The sequence below is a fragment of the Sus scrofa genome, chromosome 6, assembly GCF_054392235.1.
Source record: "Sus scrofa isolate SSC_HxYL_T2T_F1_AM1 chromosome 6, Sscrofa_HxYL_maternal_Yorkshire_Landrace_v2.0, whole genome shotgun sequence".
NCBI lineage: Eukaryota > Metazoa > Chordata > Mammalia > Artiodactyla > Suidae > Sus > Sus scrofa.
The window spans coordinates 52,084,004-52,098,950 of record NC_139388.1 but is presented as its reverse complement, the minus strand read 5'-3'; the positions used below and the strand labels follow the sequence as shown (position 1 = coordinate 52,098,950).

At 50.2% G+C, this 14,947-nt stretch overlaps 3 protein-coding genes across 10 annotated transcripts in view; 1 reads left to right on the top strand and 2 right to left on the bottom strand.

Moving 5' to 3' along the window:
* SUPT5H (SPT5 homolog, DSIF elongation factor subunit) overlaps positions 1-2,492 on the bottom strand; it is a 30,135-nt gene extending 27,643 nt beyond the window's left edge. For 2 of the 8 annotated variants that reach the window (XM_084960527.1, XM_084960531.1), the window contains exons 1-2: positions 2,330-2,492; positions 2,085-2,243 (exon numbers count right to left, since the gene is read on the bottom strand). In XM_084960527.1, coding sequence (XP_084816653.1) covers positions 2,085-2,159 — 75 coding nt within the window. In that variant the 5' untranslated portion in view covers positions 2,160-2,243; positions 2,330-2,492. The remainder of the gene's footprint in view (positions 1-2,084; positions 2,244-2,329) is intronic. The other 6 variants (XM_005655822.4, XM_084960530.1, XM_084960529.1 and 3 more) reach the window with 3 other exon arrangements.
* Positions 2,493-3,387: 895 nt separating this feature from the next.
* Positions 3,388-6,898, bottom strand: IL-15L (interleukin 15-like). The gene is made up of 3 exons (XM_021094372.2): positions 6,745-6,898; positions 6,569-6,613; positions 3,388-5,565 (listed from the first exon to the last, which is right to left on the bottom strand). The coding sequence occupies exons 1-3, from the start codon at positions 6,853-6,855 to the stop codon at positions 5,311-5,313; spliced, it is 411 nt and encodes a 136-aa protein (XP_020950031.1). The 5' UTR covers positions 6,856-6,898; the 3' UTR covers positions 3,388-5,310.
* Positions 6,899-9,155: 2,257 nt separating this feature from the next.
* RPS16 (ribosomal protein S16) lies at positions 9,156-11,844 on the top strand. The gene is given in 5 exon segments (NM_001137620.1): positions 9,156-9,215; positions 9,337-9,438; positions 11,284-11,380; positions 11,474-11,521; positions 11,652-11,844. Coding segments are annotated over 5 exon segments (441 nt in total). The 5' UTR covers positions 9,156-9,167; the 3' UTR covers positions 11,798-11,844.
* Positions 11,845-14,947: the final 3,103 nt, after the last annotated feature.

Sequence of the window (14,947 nt, the reverse complement as noted above, 5' to 3'; positions counted from 1 at the left end):
TACCAAGGTTCCCAGGCTAAGGGTCTAATCGCAGCTGCAGCTGCCAGCTTATATCACAGCCACAGCAATGCCAGATCTTTAAGCCACTGAGTGAGGCCAGGGGTCAAACCTGCCACCTCATGGTTCCTAGTCGGATTCACTTCTGCTATGCCACAACAGGAACTCCTGAAAATTTCCTAGTTTTAAAGGAGGCTGCCTCTTCTTGAGCATTGTTCTATAGAACAATCCTGGGTCTCTCTCAGGTTGCTGGCTCCTCACATTTTCCCAGAAAAACAGGAAAGCTTGACTCTTATGTGAAATTGCCCTTATAAGTGTTGACAACTAACTTAAAAAATAAACATTTCTATAATTATAGTACCACCTCTTTATTAGTTTGTAATTGTTGCCTACTAAATGTAAATAAACTCTGTGAAAGCAGAAATATGCCTTGCTCCACTCTAACACTTAGGAAGCATCTGGAAGACCACAGTAGATGCTCAAACATTTTTTTTTTCAACAAATGAGTAAGTCAAAAATAAATAAAAGAGCAGGGAGTTCCCACTGTGGCTCAGCAGGTTACCAACCCGATGAGTATCCATAAGGAAGCCCTTAGACCCCTGGCCTCTCTCAGTGAGTTAAGAATCTGGCATTGCCGTGAGCTATGGGGTAGGCTGCAGAGGCAGCTGGGATCCTGAGTTGTTATGGCTGTGGTGTAGGCTGGCAGCTGTAGCTCCAATTTTAACCCCTAGCCTAGGGACCACCATATGCCACAGGTGTGGCCCTGAAAAGCAAAAAAAAAAAAAAAAAAAGCTAATGGTTAATAAAAAAGTACTTTAAATCAGTTTATGTCCCAAGAAACATTTTTTGGTTCCTGAAAGAATCACATGTAACAGAACTGAAGCTAAAGTGATACTTTCAAGATTAGTTACTAGACCTCGGGAGTGCCCTTGTAGCACAGGGAGTTAAGGATTTGGCATTGTCACTGCAGAGTCCTGGGCTGCTGCTGTGGTGCAGCTTCCACCCCTGGCCTGGGAACTTCCACGTGCCACGAGTGCGCCCAAACAAACTAGGGCACCTGCTTCCTTTGCTCAAATCCCGTCATGGCGCAGTGGTTAACGAATCCGACTAGGAACCATGAGGTTGCAGGTTCGGTCCCTGCCCTTGCTCAGTGGGTTAAAGGATCTGGCGTTGCCGTGAGTTGTGTTGTAGGTTGCAGACGCAGCTCGGATCCCGCATTGCTGTGGCTCTGGTGTAGGCCGGCGGCTACAGCTCCGATTTGACCCCTACACTGGGAACCTCCATATGCCAAGGGAGCAGCCCTAGAAAAGGCAAAAAGACAAAAAAAAAAAAAAAAACCTTCTCGTGGCTTCACCTCACCTAGTTAATGACAAATTCCTCACCACAGCACCTCAAGATTCAACATGACCTGGCTCCTGTTACTTCCATGCTGTCGTCACCCTGACCCAGGCAAATGAGTCCCTTGTTACTTTCTGAACACCACAAATGTGCTCCCAACTTTGCATATGCTATTCCCCTTACTGGAACACTCTTCTTCCATGTGACATGACTCACCCCCTCACCTCCACCAGGTCTTTTACTGAAAGACACCCTCCCAGATGCACTATTTCAAGTGCAAACAGGATTCCTGGATTCCCCTTCACTATTCTTCTCCAGAATACCCTCCACCTTACTAAATGATTTACTTATCAGTTTTGTTTGTTTACCTTCACCAGGGCAAAGATTTAAAAATCTGTTTCGTTTACTGCTGTAGGCCAAGGATAAAGAATTGTGTCTAACATGTAGTAGACACTAAAAGTATGTTTCTGGTATGATCTAGCATACCTACAAATGAAGATAACAGTGAGTTTTTACTATATGCCAAATCCTTCAAATATATTCTGTTCCCTCATGGTACCTAGAACATCCCCAGCGGGCAGCATCTGCGCCTCTTGCTTGACTTGGGCCTGCCTACCTCTTTATCTCCTCCGACAACCTGGAAATTCCCAGAGGCCAGAGCTTCTGATCCCCTTTAAACTGTCACAGAGCCCGTCCTGCCCTGGTCCTGTTACCAGGCGCAAAACTCCCCCAGCGTCCCTGCAACAGACCTCGGCCTCCTCGCCGTCACTGCTGCGCTCGCTGTCCTCCTCCTCTGAGAAGTTGCTGTCCTCGCTGTCCGACATCTTCTGCTGGCAAGGAAAGACTGCGGCCTCAGCGCGTCCCCCAGTTCCGAGCCCCAACCCGAGCCTCAGTTTCCCCTCTGGTTCCTAGGGAGAAGATAAATCCCTTAGCGCACTTCCGGCAGCCTCGTTCAGGCATCCCTGAACCCGAAAAGGGACCTTCCCTACGCCACCTGCTATACTTCCCGAGTTTCCGAAACCGGCCTCTACACCTCCCCGGCCCACGGCGACCACCGTGGCCTCCAGCCGCGGCCGCCAACCCACCCCTCACCACTCTAATCCCACCTCCGCCTTCGGCAACAGCTGCTGTTCACACGACGCCTGGTTAGGACTGACGTGCTCTCTCGCGAGAACCTACCCGTTGGCCCCGCCTACAGCGAGATTTCCGGGGCTCGTCCCTGCTACGCACTTCCTGTACGCCATCTTGTGAGTGGCAGAGTTGGTTTAGCGTGTGGAGCGGACATGTTGGGAGGGTCAAATAGGAGTGCTAAAACTCTCTAGTACCGGCTTTTCCTAGCTAGAAATTGGTGCTTGAATTTAGTGCCAGCACTAACGTGGTGTGCCAAGCCGTTAAGAGTCAGGACGTTAGCAAATAATAACACATGAGCAAATAAATCAGACGTCATCTCTCAGGTTCTATGAAACATTCCTAGGAGGTATGTTAGCCCTATTTCGCAGTCGAGGTAACCAAAGCTTGGAAAAATAAACCATGTAACTGGACAGTGGCAGACCCAAGTTACCAAGTTTGGGTAACCCCAAAGTCATTGTTTTCCTTTGCAATCTAAGCTGATTGAAATGTGAATTTAGGTATTAGCAATTATTTGTCAGAATGGTGGCAAAGAGAACCAGGCATGAGGGAGAGATGTGAAAAATTAATCTAATGCGGGGGCGGGGGGGGGGGGGAAGCTTGGAATTCCCCTCTTGGCTCAGTGGAATCGAATCTGACAAGCATCCATGAGGATGCAGATTTGATCCCCTGCCTCGCTCAGTCCGTTAAGGATCTGATGTTGCAATGAGCTGTGGTGTAGGTTGCAGCTGGGGCTCAGATCCAGAGTTGGCGTGGCTGTGGAGTAGGCCAGAAGCTCCATCTCCAGTTGAACCCCTAGCCCGGATACCTCCATGTGCCGTGGGTGCAGCCCCCCCCCCCCCAAAAAAAAGAAAAATCGAAAAAAAAAAATGTAAAACCGGGTCACTTTGCTGTACAGCAGAAATTGACAGAACATTGTAAATCAACTATAATAAACATTTTTAATAAAAAAACACATTGCTGAAATTTCCCACATAAACTTTGAGACATCTGGATTCAATTTACATATATTTAATTTACACCTGGTTAGTTAGCGGGGAATGAGTTGCTCTTGGGCCAGCAGGAGGCTCACAAGACAGCTAGGAGGAACTATACACCACAGGTGCATTTCTGCATAAGCACACACTCTCCCCTCTGTCCCCAAACTGAACCCAAGCCAGACTGTGGAGGGGCTGGGCACTCTATAGAAATGTTTCCCCTTCCATAAGCTTGGTTCAGTTGAACAGCATCTCTTTCAGATAGGGTTCCACATAAAAATGCCTAGCAACACTTCTGCAGGAAAATATTTCCTCCAGGAAAGAGAGGGAACTGTCATTTTCTCCCCAGGTAAAGCTCTTCCTCAGTATAGCAGTGGTTCTCAACTCTCAACCTGGCAGCACATCAGAATAGTTGAGAAGATAAGGGGGAGATAATAGCCCCAAACTAGAAACAACCCAGTGCCCACATGAGGAGGACGGATAAACAAGTTGTAGTATATACATACAATGGAATAGTAACAAGCTACTGATACACACATGAATGAATCTCAAAAACATTAGCGTAGTGAAAGAAGACAGACACTAGGAAATGCACAGTATTGTTCCATTCATATGAAATTTTAGAGCAAGCAAAACCAATGTATACAAAGGGAAAGCAGATTAGTGGGTGTCTAGGACTAAAGATAAAGATTGGGAAGAGGCTTAAGGGAATGCTTTGGGATGATGGAAATATGGTGGTGTAAATACATTTGTCAGAACTTTTTAAAAAGTACATTTAAAATGAATGCCTTTTGGGATTTCCCTGGTGGCTCAGTGGGTTAAAGATCCGATCCGGAGAAACTTCCACATGGGTGTGGACACGAAAAAAAATTAGTGCCTTTTACGGTATGTAAATAATACTTCAATAAAGCGGAGTTTAAAAATATATAGATGTTCATGGAGTTCCCGTAGTGGCTCAGTGGTTAATGAATCTGAATAGGAACCATGAGGTTTCTGGTTCGATCCCTGGCCTCGCTAAGTGGGTCAAGGGTCCGGCGTTGCTGTGGCTGTGGCATAGGCCAGCGTCTACAGCTCCGATTAGACTCCTAGCCTGGGAACCTCCATATGCTGTGGGTATGGCCCTAGAAAAGGCAAAAAAGAAAAAAGAAAAAAATATATATATAGATGCTCAGGAGTTCCCGCCGTGGCTCCCCAGTAATGAACCCAACTAGTATCCATGAGGACGTGGGTTCGATTCCTAGCCTCGCTCAGTGGGTTAAGGATCCAGCGTTGCTGTGGCTGTGGTGTAGGTCACAGATGCAGCTCTGATTCGACCCCTAGCTGGAAATTTCCATATACCACAGCTGCGGCCCTAAAAAAAAACCAAAACAATAAAAATAAAAAAAATAAAAATACAGATGTTCAGGATTCACCACTAATTCTCTGGGCAGGGGCCCCCCTCAGCATTACTTAAAATTTCTCCAGGTATTGCTTATTTGCAGTCAGGGGTGTGAGCCACAAGACTCTTCTGTCCTCAAGGGATGGGGATGAGATTAGAGAACACGTTTGCGATGCTCCGCGCCTTCCTGGAAGAGAAGGGGGGCGGGGGGAATCTGGAAGAGAGGGAGAACAACGGGGACTGACGGGGACTGGTGGGAGTGATTTATCCAGCCGCTGCCCTGGTAGGTCAGAGGCTTCCGGCTTCAGATCTCACCTCATCTTCCTCCTTCTCGCCTCTTCCCCTGGCTCCTGGGGCTCCCTGGCCTAGAAGGTCCTCTGGCCTAGAAGGAGAAGGCTTCGTGTTTGGGAGCTGGGGGTGCAGACCAAGTCTCCTCGCTCTCTCTCCTCACAGCCTCTCCGGCAGTACCATGTAGTCTGTGTCCTCGGAGGCTCAAGCCGAGGCCAGGTGCCGAGCACAAGCCCCCTGTAATAACTCCAAGAGTTTGGCCAGAAAGAGAGGGACAGGTCTCTGGGGGTGTCCTTCACAGGGTGGACAAGGGCCCTGGCCAGTCACCCACAGCCGGGACCCCAGGGCATCCAGTAAGCGCTGCAGCCGGAACACAGCAGTCCCCACCAATGGGCCCTCCTCGAACCCAATCACAGACAGCTCCAGCCGGAAGCAGCCTAGAGTCTCGGCAGGACACACCTGTGGGGACAGAGTGACTTGGTGTCTCTGACCAAGGGCCTGATCCCAAATCCTTCCCTCACAGTTTCTGATTTGGGGCCTTGAAGCCCCCTGCACCTCCCTGGGCCCCAGGTTTCTCATCTGTTCGGTGGAGCTCAGAATAATCCTGCCTTGAGGGCTGACACTGGTGCCCCCGAGTGAGTTAGGAAAAAGACGTTCCTTCCTTAAAACGCTTGGTAGTGCTGATTTTCCTAGAACCAGATACTTTACTGCCATCTGCCGGAAACTGACAAATATGTCCAGGATGAGAATACTGCCCTTGAGGATGTGAGATTCTTGTGCAGTGTACAACCTTTACCTCCTTACGTGATGGCCCTGTTTACTCATAGGGTCAAGTATAAAGAGTAAATAAGCTAATACACTTAAAGCATGCATGTATTTACTTATTTAGTGTGGGGGGCTGGCCCCTCAGCATGTGGAAGTTCTGTGGGTCAGGGGTTGAACCTGCACCACAGCAGCGACCTGAGCCGTTGCAGTGACAACGATGGATCCTTAAGCTGCTGCGCCAAGAGAGAATTCCTGCTTAAAGCATTTAGAGCAGCACCCGGCACAGAGGAGCACTATGTGAGCATAGCTGTAATCCTCCTTCTCACCAGCCCACCTGCCTCCTGGCCTTAACAAATGCATGTTCTGAGCCTAGTGGGTTCTCCCTAAGCTTCCAGCCTCAGTAAAGAGTTCCTGCTGTGGCTCGGTGGGTTAAGAATCTGACTAGTATCCATGAGGATTCCAGTTCGATCCCTGGCCTCACTCAGTGGGTTAAGGATCCAGCATTGTCGTGAGCTGTGGTGTAGGCTGCAGACGCGGCTCAGGTCTCGCGTTGCTGTGGCTGTGGCATAAGTCTGTGGCTATGGCGCTGATATGACCCCGAGCTTGGGAACCTGCATATGCCGTGGATTCGGCCATTACAAACAAAACAAAACAAAAAAAACAGGCAGCTTCAGTAAGGAGATAATGAAATACTCACCGAAAGATCATCTGGGGTGTAGAGGGTGCCATCATTTTTGTTGCCCTACAATTGTGGGGTTAAAGAATAAAATCAGATCTTGGAGGGAGAGAGCCTGACTCTTCCTCAAAGATGCCCCCCACCCCCCTCCCCCAGCAACCCTGCCCCTGGCTGCTGGCTCTTCCCTCCCTCCTCACCAGCATCTTCATGATGGCAATGAGGAAGTAGAAGGGCTCCCGGGGGCAGAGGGGTGGTCCTAGGCCCCCCAAGGGTGGCACCAGCAGGAGGATGGTCCAGAGATGCCACATGGGCACCCTGCCCACCCCCAGACTCTCTCTGGTTCTGGCCAAGGGTCCTGGAAACAAGAGGTACAGAGAGAGGGAGCAGGTTGGAAGGCTGGAGTGGCTGAGGGGAACTTCCCCCTGTCCCCTCCCTCTAGCTCACTCCACAGATACTCGGGAAATGTACTTCAAGAAGCCGGGGGAGACGGTGATTCTAGAGTAGGGAGGGCCAAGGTTAAAGGACCCCCAGACCAGCCCCCTTTTTTCCCACTCAAGACACTAGACTTAGCAAGGCTTTAAGGATCAGCCTGGAGAGTTTGGAAGCTTCCCCTGCCCCCCAAACATGCCCCAAAGGCAGTACAGACTGCGTGAGAGCTTGTGCATTCTATGGCCTGTCTTCTTTAGGCCTTATCTGTATCTGCAGGTGCATATTCGGGAGTCTCTGCTCTCCTTTTCCTGTCTCAAGTGTCTAGGAATCTTCATGCCTGCCTGTACCCGTCTGGTTTTGGTTTTCGTTTTTTTGGTCATGCCCTAGGCATGTGGAAGTTCCTGGGGCCAGGGATGGAATCCCAGCCACAGCAGCAACCCAGGCCGCGGCAGTGACAACGCCAGTTCCTTAACCAGTTCCTTCACAAGCGAGCTCTGTTATCTGTCTTCTTTCTCTGAGGGTTGGCCTTTCTGCCTCCAGATCTCGCCACTTGTTGTTTTCTGGCTCCATCTCTGACTGACTGTGTTTCTCTTCTTCGTTGGCCCTGTCTTTGCCTTCTCCTCCATATGTGCCTGTTTCTCTTTTGTGCTGTGTATCTGTCCATGTGTCCCTCCAGGTCAGCCCCTGGGTCCACGCTTCCTCCCTCCCCCACCCCTCGCCCACCCCTCTCCCTCTCTCACCCTTTAGGAGCTGGACTCTGAGCTGGATCCTCCCTCTGGCCCCACCCACCAATCTCCATCCTATCTCTGCCCTCCAGGCACAGGTAAATCACCACACCCCTTTGAACCTTTGACCCCAGATTCAGGGTTGCCAGAGAAACTGAGGCAACCCTGAGATGCCTGCAGCCCTGAGAGGAAGCTCTTGGCTGAGAAGGGAGCATCCTGATTGGTGGGGAGGTCAGGGGGCTACCCAGTTCCTCAGATGGGGTTGGGGGGAGCTGAGGATAAAGGAGGGCGATTTGGCGTGACTCTGTAGGAAGAGGGATTCCAGGATAGGGACCGTGAAGAGGAGGATTTTAGAGGGAGGGTCTCCAAGGAGTGGGGGATTGTAGTGTGTGTGGGGGGGGGGAATTTCAGGGGAGACAATTCCTGGGCAGAGAAGGCTCTGAAGGGAAAAAAATTATTGGGAAAGGTAGATTCTGAGGAAGGGGGCTCTGAAAGGGATGAAGACTTTGTGAAAGGGCATTCTAAGGGGGCAATAATGGGAGAAGTGGATTGGGTAGGAGAGCTTCTGAAGCAAGGGGATTGAATGGGTCATGGGTCCTGAAGAGAGGAAGATTCTGGGGAGAATTATGTGCAGGAGAGAGCCCTGAGTGGAGGGAGAGTCGAGAAAGAGGGAGTCGGAGTTCTCTTGTGGCTTAAGGATCTGGGGTTGTCACTGCAGCAGCTTGAATGGCTGCTATGGCGCGGGTTTGAGCCCTGGCCTGGGAAATTCAACATGGCCTGGGCGCCACCAAAAGAAAAGAGGGAGTCTAGGGTGAGGGCTCTAGGAGGGGGATTTGGGAGTGGGCCTCTCAGAGAATTTTGGGAGGAGAGTCTAAAAAGAAGGAAATTCTGGAGAAAGCTAGATTCTAGGGGAGATGGAAAAGGATTCTTGGGGAGGACTCGCAAAGGAGGTGGGTGTTAGGAGGCAGGGGGATTCTGAATCCTGCCAAGATTTTTTGCTGTGAGTTCCGAAGTAAAGATTCTAATAGAAAAGGATCTAGGTGGGAAGTCTAAAGGGAAGAAGACTGCCGGTGATAAAAAGGTAAGACAAACCTCTTCAGAGTAAACTGAGACTCAACTAGGAATACGGGTGGAGGGAGACTATCAAACAGCTAAAATGCAAACGAGGACCGGCGGTGACCAATGAGGACCAAGGATGTGAAGGACGGTGCTCTTCAGCTTCTCTGTCTGCACTCGAAACCCTTCAGGCCCCGCCCTTTCCCCTCTAGGTCCCGCCCTCTCCGCTCCTTAGACCCGCTTTCCGCGGCTAATCCAAAATCCCGCCCACGAGCCGTAAAGCTCCCTCCTGTCGCGACGCTGCGCACAATGCGCCTGCGCAGACCCTGAAAAGAGGCCAGGGTGGCCCCGCGCTTTCCTTTTCCGGTTGCAGCGCCGCGCGGTGAGGAGCTCTTGTCTAATCTGCAGCCATGCCTTCCAAGGGTCCTCTACAGTCGGTGCAGGTCTTCGGACGCAAGGTAGGCTGGTCGCTCGATGGTAGGGGTGAGGGAAGGAGAGAGACCTGTGGGCAGGGTTCTGAGGTCGACAGGGGAGCTGGGGCCCAGATCTCACGTGGCTTCGCTGTCTTGGTTTCCGCAGAAGACAGCCACGGCCGTGGCGCACTGCAAACGAGGTAACGGCCTCATCAAAGTGAACGGGCGACCCCTGGAGATGATCGAGCCGCGCACGCTGCAATACAAGGTGCTGGGGTCGAGGACAGGCGTCTGGGTTGGGCGGAGGGCTCTGGAGACGGAGATGTTGGAATAGGTCGGTTCCTGGAGTCCGTCGATCTCGGAAGTTGAGGGGTCTGCAGTCAACAATGGGGAAGAAGCTAAATAGGGTACAGAAAAAGGGGTATTTGGCGATGGAGCTAGGTATTGAGGTTCCAGAGATGTTACAGAAGCTGGAATTGAGAGTGAAGACGTGGATTTTGAAGATTAAGCAGGTGCTTCTTGGGTTATTTGTTAGCTCGGTCTGTTGGGAACCGGATGGCATAGGAGTTACCGATGTGGCCTGTTTTCTTTTCTTTTTTTTTGTTTTCTTTTAAGTTAATGGGGGAGTGAGTGTGTTCATTTCTAGAGTATACACTGAGGACAGAAATCAATATTTTGTTCTTCAAACATGGTGATTAGAGTTTGAATGTTGCAGTTTCTCAAGCGTTTCCAGAATAAGCTTTGTTGTGCTTGGAGAGGAGTATCTCTCTTCCCTGTTGAGGCCTGTTTCTTTGGCTCAAAATGGAAAGAACTCTCATGAGTTTGATTTCTACCTCTTTGGGCAAAACAGGAACTTTCCTTCTCTGCCTTGAGTTTATTGTCTGAAATGGGGACAGTTTCAACCTTGTGAAACATTGTGACGGTAAATTGGATTCTCTGAGTAAGCTTGTTGGTGTGTATGAGAATTTAAAAAAAAAAAAAAAAAAAAAGAACCCCAGTAACATCGCAGGAATAGTTAAAACTCAAGGTAGCTCAGAGATCACTTTATCAGATATTGAGCATCGTGGTTCATTCGCAATGTTAGCTTAGTTGAAGGCTTTGTGTTTGCAGCCCGTTGAGTACCCAGATGGCTTCAGGGCCTGCCCTTGAAGAGTTCCCAATCCAGTGGGGAGACAGACTGGACCCAATGCGAAATCGGGTGATAGCTTATTTTTTTTTTTTTTTAATTGCTTTTTTAGGACTGCATTTGGAAGTTGCCAAGCTAGGGGTTGAATCAGAGATAGAGCTGCCACCCACACTCACTGAGCGAGGTCACGTATTGAACCCCAGTCCTCGTGGATGCTAGTTGGATTCATTTCCACTGCACCGTAATGGGAATTCCTAGTTGCGATTTTTCTGGAAGTCTGTGAGACCCAAGAGAGGGCAGAGAGCTCAGGTGGGGAAAGCACCTCACAGCCCTGGAGTGGCTTTTCAACTCTGAGGCAGCCTTAGTGCTTGCAAGTTGAGTATAGTTGACTTACAGTGTTATATTGGTTTCAGTTGTGCAGCAGAGTGCATGGTCACTCATATACATGTACTCATTCTTTTTTCCTATACAGGTTAATACAAATTACTGAGTAGATTTTTCTGTGCTGTACAGTAGATTCTCATTAATCGTCTCTTTTATTTTATATAGTAGTGTGTGTATGTTAATCTCATTCCAGTTCTTTTCCCGCCCAACAGTTTCATGTACGGTAACCATAAAATTGATTTTTATTAGATTCCACACATAAGGGCTCTCATATTTATTTTCCTCTGACTTCTCTCACTCAGTATGATAATCTCCAGGTGCATCCATGTTCCCAAAAATGGATAATCTAATTAACAGAGAGCTGCAGAGGAGGGAACCCAGCTCAGGTTTCAGGTTGCCTTCTACAGCCTCTCTTCTGTCCTGGAACCCTCCCTGCTGTGCTGGCTGTGAGGGTGTTGAATAACAGCTCAACCCTCTTCTCCTAGTACTCTGAAGCCAGCAGTACAGAAGCTGCTTGGAGACACCTGTGGAGGAATGCTCAGTAAAGTGGCTCTGCCGCCCAGGTTATGATCTAAAAGCCTGTCACGCTTCCTGTTGCTCTAGCTACTGGAACCTGTTCTGCTTTTGGGCAAGGAACGATTTGCTGGTGTGGACATCCGAGTCCGGGTGAAGGGTGGTGGTCACGTGGCCCAGATTTACGGTGAGTCCTGGGAACCGGGCACATGGGTGGGGGTGGCTCTTGGGTGTTCATAAGGCTGATGCACCCTTTTTTGTATGTTTGTCTCCCTCACAGCAATCCGCCAGTCCATCTCCAAAGCCTTGGTGGCCTATTACCAGAAATGTGAGTGGGTCCTTCCCATCGGGTGGGTGGGGCAAGTCAAGGCCCAGCTCTGGCCCTCTGGCATTTAGCTCCAGAGGGGAAAGGAGGCTTCCTGGCTTGTCTAAATCTTCATCCATCCTTTTATCCCCAGATGTGGATGAGGCTTCCAAGAAGGAGATCAAAGACATCCTCATCCAATATGACCGGACCCTGCTGGTAGCTGATCCTCGTCGCTGTGAATCCAAAAAGTTTGGAGGTCCTGGCGCCCGTGCCCGCTACCAGAAATCTTACCGATAAGCCCATCGTGATGATCAGCGTTCAGCTTTATAATAAAAACATTTGTGGGATTTAAGGTTTCGGGGACTATGCTCTGGTCTTTTGTGGTGGGTTTTCGTCTAAAAGGAATTCAGGGGTGTAACTGGATGGGGAGCAGACCTGGTCCCAGTTTTCCTGCACCTCCACTGTGCGGGCATAGCTGAGCTGAGTGTGCATCCAGGCCGTGGGTGGTAATAGGGTATCCCTGGGAGTTTGCCTTTTTTCATTTCTTTTGGTCCTGTTCGTTTTTTCTTTTTTGGCTGCCCCGGCCAGCGATCAGATCTGAGCCATGGTTGTGGCAATACTAGATCCCTAAACCACTGTGCTGGGCTGGGGATTGAATCTGCATCTCAGTGCTCCTAAGATACCACCAGTCCCATTGCATTGCAGCGGGAATTTTTTTTTTTTTTTTGGATGTGCTATTTTATTTTATTTACTTTTAGGGCCACACCCATGGCAAATGGAGGTTCCCAGGCTAGGGTCTAATCAGAGCTATAGCTGCTGGCCTTTGTCACAACCACACCACCACCAGATCTCTAACCCACGGAGCCAAGCCAGTGATTGAACCTGTGTCCTCATGGATGCTAGTCAGATTCGTTTCTTTTTTTTTTTTTTTTTTTTTTTTGTCTTTTTGCTATTTCTTGGGCCACTCCCGAGGCACATGGAGGTTCCCAGGTTAGGGGTCGAATCGGAGCTGTAGCCACTGGCCTACACCAGAGCCACAGCAATGCGGGATCCGAGCCGAGACTGCAACCTACACCACAGCTCACGGCAACGCCGGATCGTTAACCCACTGAGCAAGGCCAGGGACCGAACCCGCAACCTCATGGTTCCTAGTCGGATTCGTTAACCACTGCACCACGACGGGAACTCCCAGATTTCGTTTCTGCTGTGCCACAACAGGACTCCTGGAAGTGATTTTTGTCTTTTTGTCTGTTGTTGTTGTTGCTGTTGTTGCTATTTCTTGGGCCGCTCCCGCGGCATATGGAGGTTCCCAGGCTAGGGGTTGAATCGGAGCTGTAGCCACCGGCCTACACCAGAGCCACAGCAACGCGGGATCCTAGCCGCGTCTGCGACCTACACCACAGCTCACGGCAACGCCGGATCGTTAACCCACTGAGCAAGGGCAGGGACCGAACCCGCAACCTCATGGTTCCTAGTCAGATTCGTTAACCACTGCGCCACGACGGGAACTCCTGGAGGTGATATTTTAATGTCAGAGAAGAGCAGGGGAAATGTGTAAGATCAATCATCTTTGTAAAACAAAGAGGAGAAACTCCCTGGACAGGTCTGAAATCAGTAGCTAAGAGCCATCCAGGCCTGTGTGGAGAAAGGATGTATTTATTTAACTAGTTTATTTTTTTTAAGCCACAGCTCACGGTAATGCCAGATCCTTAGCCCACTGAGTGAGGCCAGGGATCAAACCTGCAACTTCGTGGTACCTAGTCGGATTTGCTTCCCCTGCGCCACATCATGGGAACTTTTTTTTTTTTTTTAAAGAATTTTTCTTTTTAAAAAATTTTTGGAGGAGTTCCCGTCGTGGCTCAGCAGAAATGAATCTCACTAGCATCCATGAGGATGCAGGTTCAATCCCTGGCCTTGCTCAGTGGGTTAAGGATCTGGCATTGCTGTTAGCTGTGCTGTAGTTCGCAGATGCGGCTTGGATCTCACATGGCTGTGGTGTAGGCTGGCAGCTGTAGCTGTAGGTCTGATTCAATCCCTGGCTTGCAAACCTCCATATGCTGAGAATTTGGCCCTAAAAAGGCCAAAAAAAAAAATTTTTTTTTTTTTTTTTTGACTGCACCCACAGCATGTGAAAGGTTCCAGGCCAGGGACTGAAGCAATGCCATGGCAGGGACCCCAGCTGCAGCAGTGACAGTGCCAGATCCTCAACCTGCTGCACTAAAGGAAAACTCCAAAAGGAGTTTCTCTATGCCAGCCTGTAGTGTAGGTAGATTGAGACGCGGGGCTGTGAACCCCCGTTGTGGGTGGGTTGGGTGCATTATTCCCCTGCCTGGCTTCATCCTTCCCACTGTCAACAATAATTGCTAGGAAAGCCCCCCCCAGCTCCCACCGCCTCCTTAAAACGGGTCCCAGTTGCGCTCAGTGTGGTGACGGTGCTCATGGACCTTGGGACATAGACCTGAGGACTTGTCTGTTGTGTCTTAACAGCTGCCACAGGCGGGTTCTTAGTTGCTACCACGGGGCTGCCCAGGTAGGATGTGTCCAACCTGGAAGAAAGTGGGATGGCACCAGTATGTGTATCGGGAAGTGAAGTGTTGGCTGTGGATTAAGTTGCCTTCACTTCTTTCTCCGTGTTTATAGGGAGCCAGTTCAGCATCATTGGGGTGGGACGGGCGTCTGCTTCCATACTAGCCTTTGCAGCCAACCTGGAGACTTCAGCCATCTGCCCCCAGGGGGGGGTCCCCACCACTCCCCCTGCTGAGAGTATGGGCAACAACCTCACTTGACTGAGCAGTGGTTTCACACATTTTCTTTATAAAAGAAGGAACTTGAGATTGACTGACTAGTTAGTTACCGGTTTTGTCTGTCTCTTCCCTACTGATACAGTAGTCGCATGTGGCTGCCACCCTGGGCTGCAGAGGTGGGAACATTGAGGTGAAGCGGGGAAGTTCTAAGGGCTGGCACTGATGAGCAGGGAATACACACAGGTGAAGACCTTCTTAAAGATGGAGAGTGGGGTTCCTGAGCTCCAGCCAGGTGCTGGGCTCAGCCCTGTTGGGCTTATCGTCGCAACATACCTGTGAGGTTGGCGACAGGCAGAGGTCTTCCTGATAGCTGGTGAGAAAGCCTCGAGGCAAAATAACCACGTTTCGCATGGGAGCTGGCATTGACGTGGGCTAACTGGCTTTGGCGGGCATTAACCCCGAACCCCCGAGTGGGCAGCCGCCCCTGCTTTCGCTTTTAAAGCCTGTCTTCATTGTAGCTGTAAAGGCTGAGCTTGCAAAGGGCAGGCTGAAGTAGGCCAGCAAGGCAAGTATTCCTGAGGAGGCGTTGGAGCGGGGGCCGGGGGCCAGGAAGCAGAGCAGGAGCCGGGCAGGCGGGAGGGACGGAATTCAGGGCCGGGGACCAGGCGGGGCTGAGGCCAGCCTAGAGCCGAGGGCTGGCCCA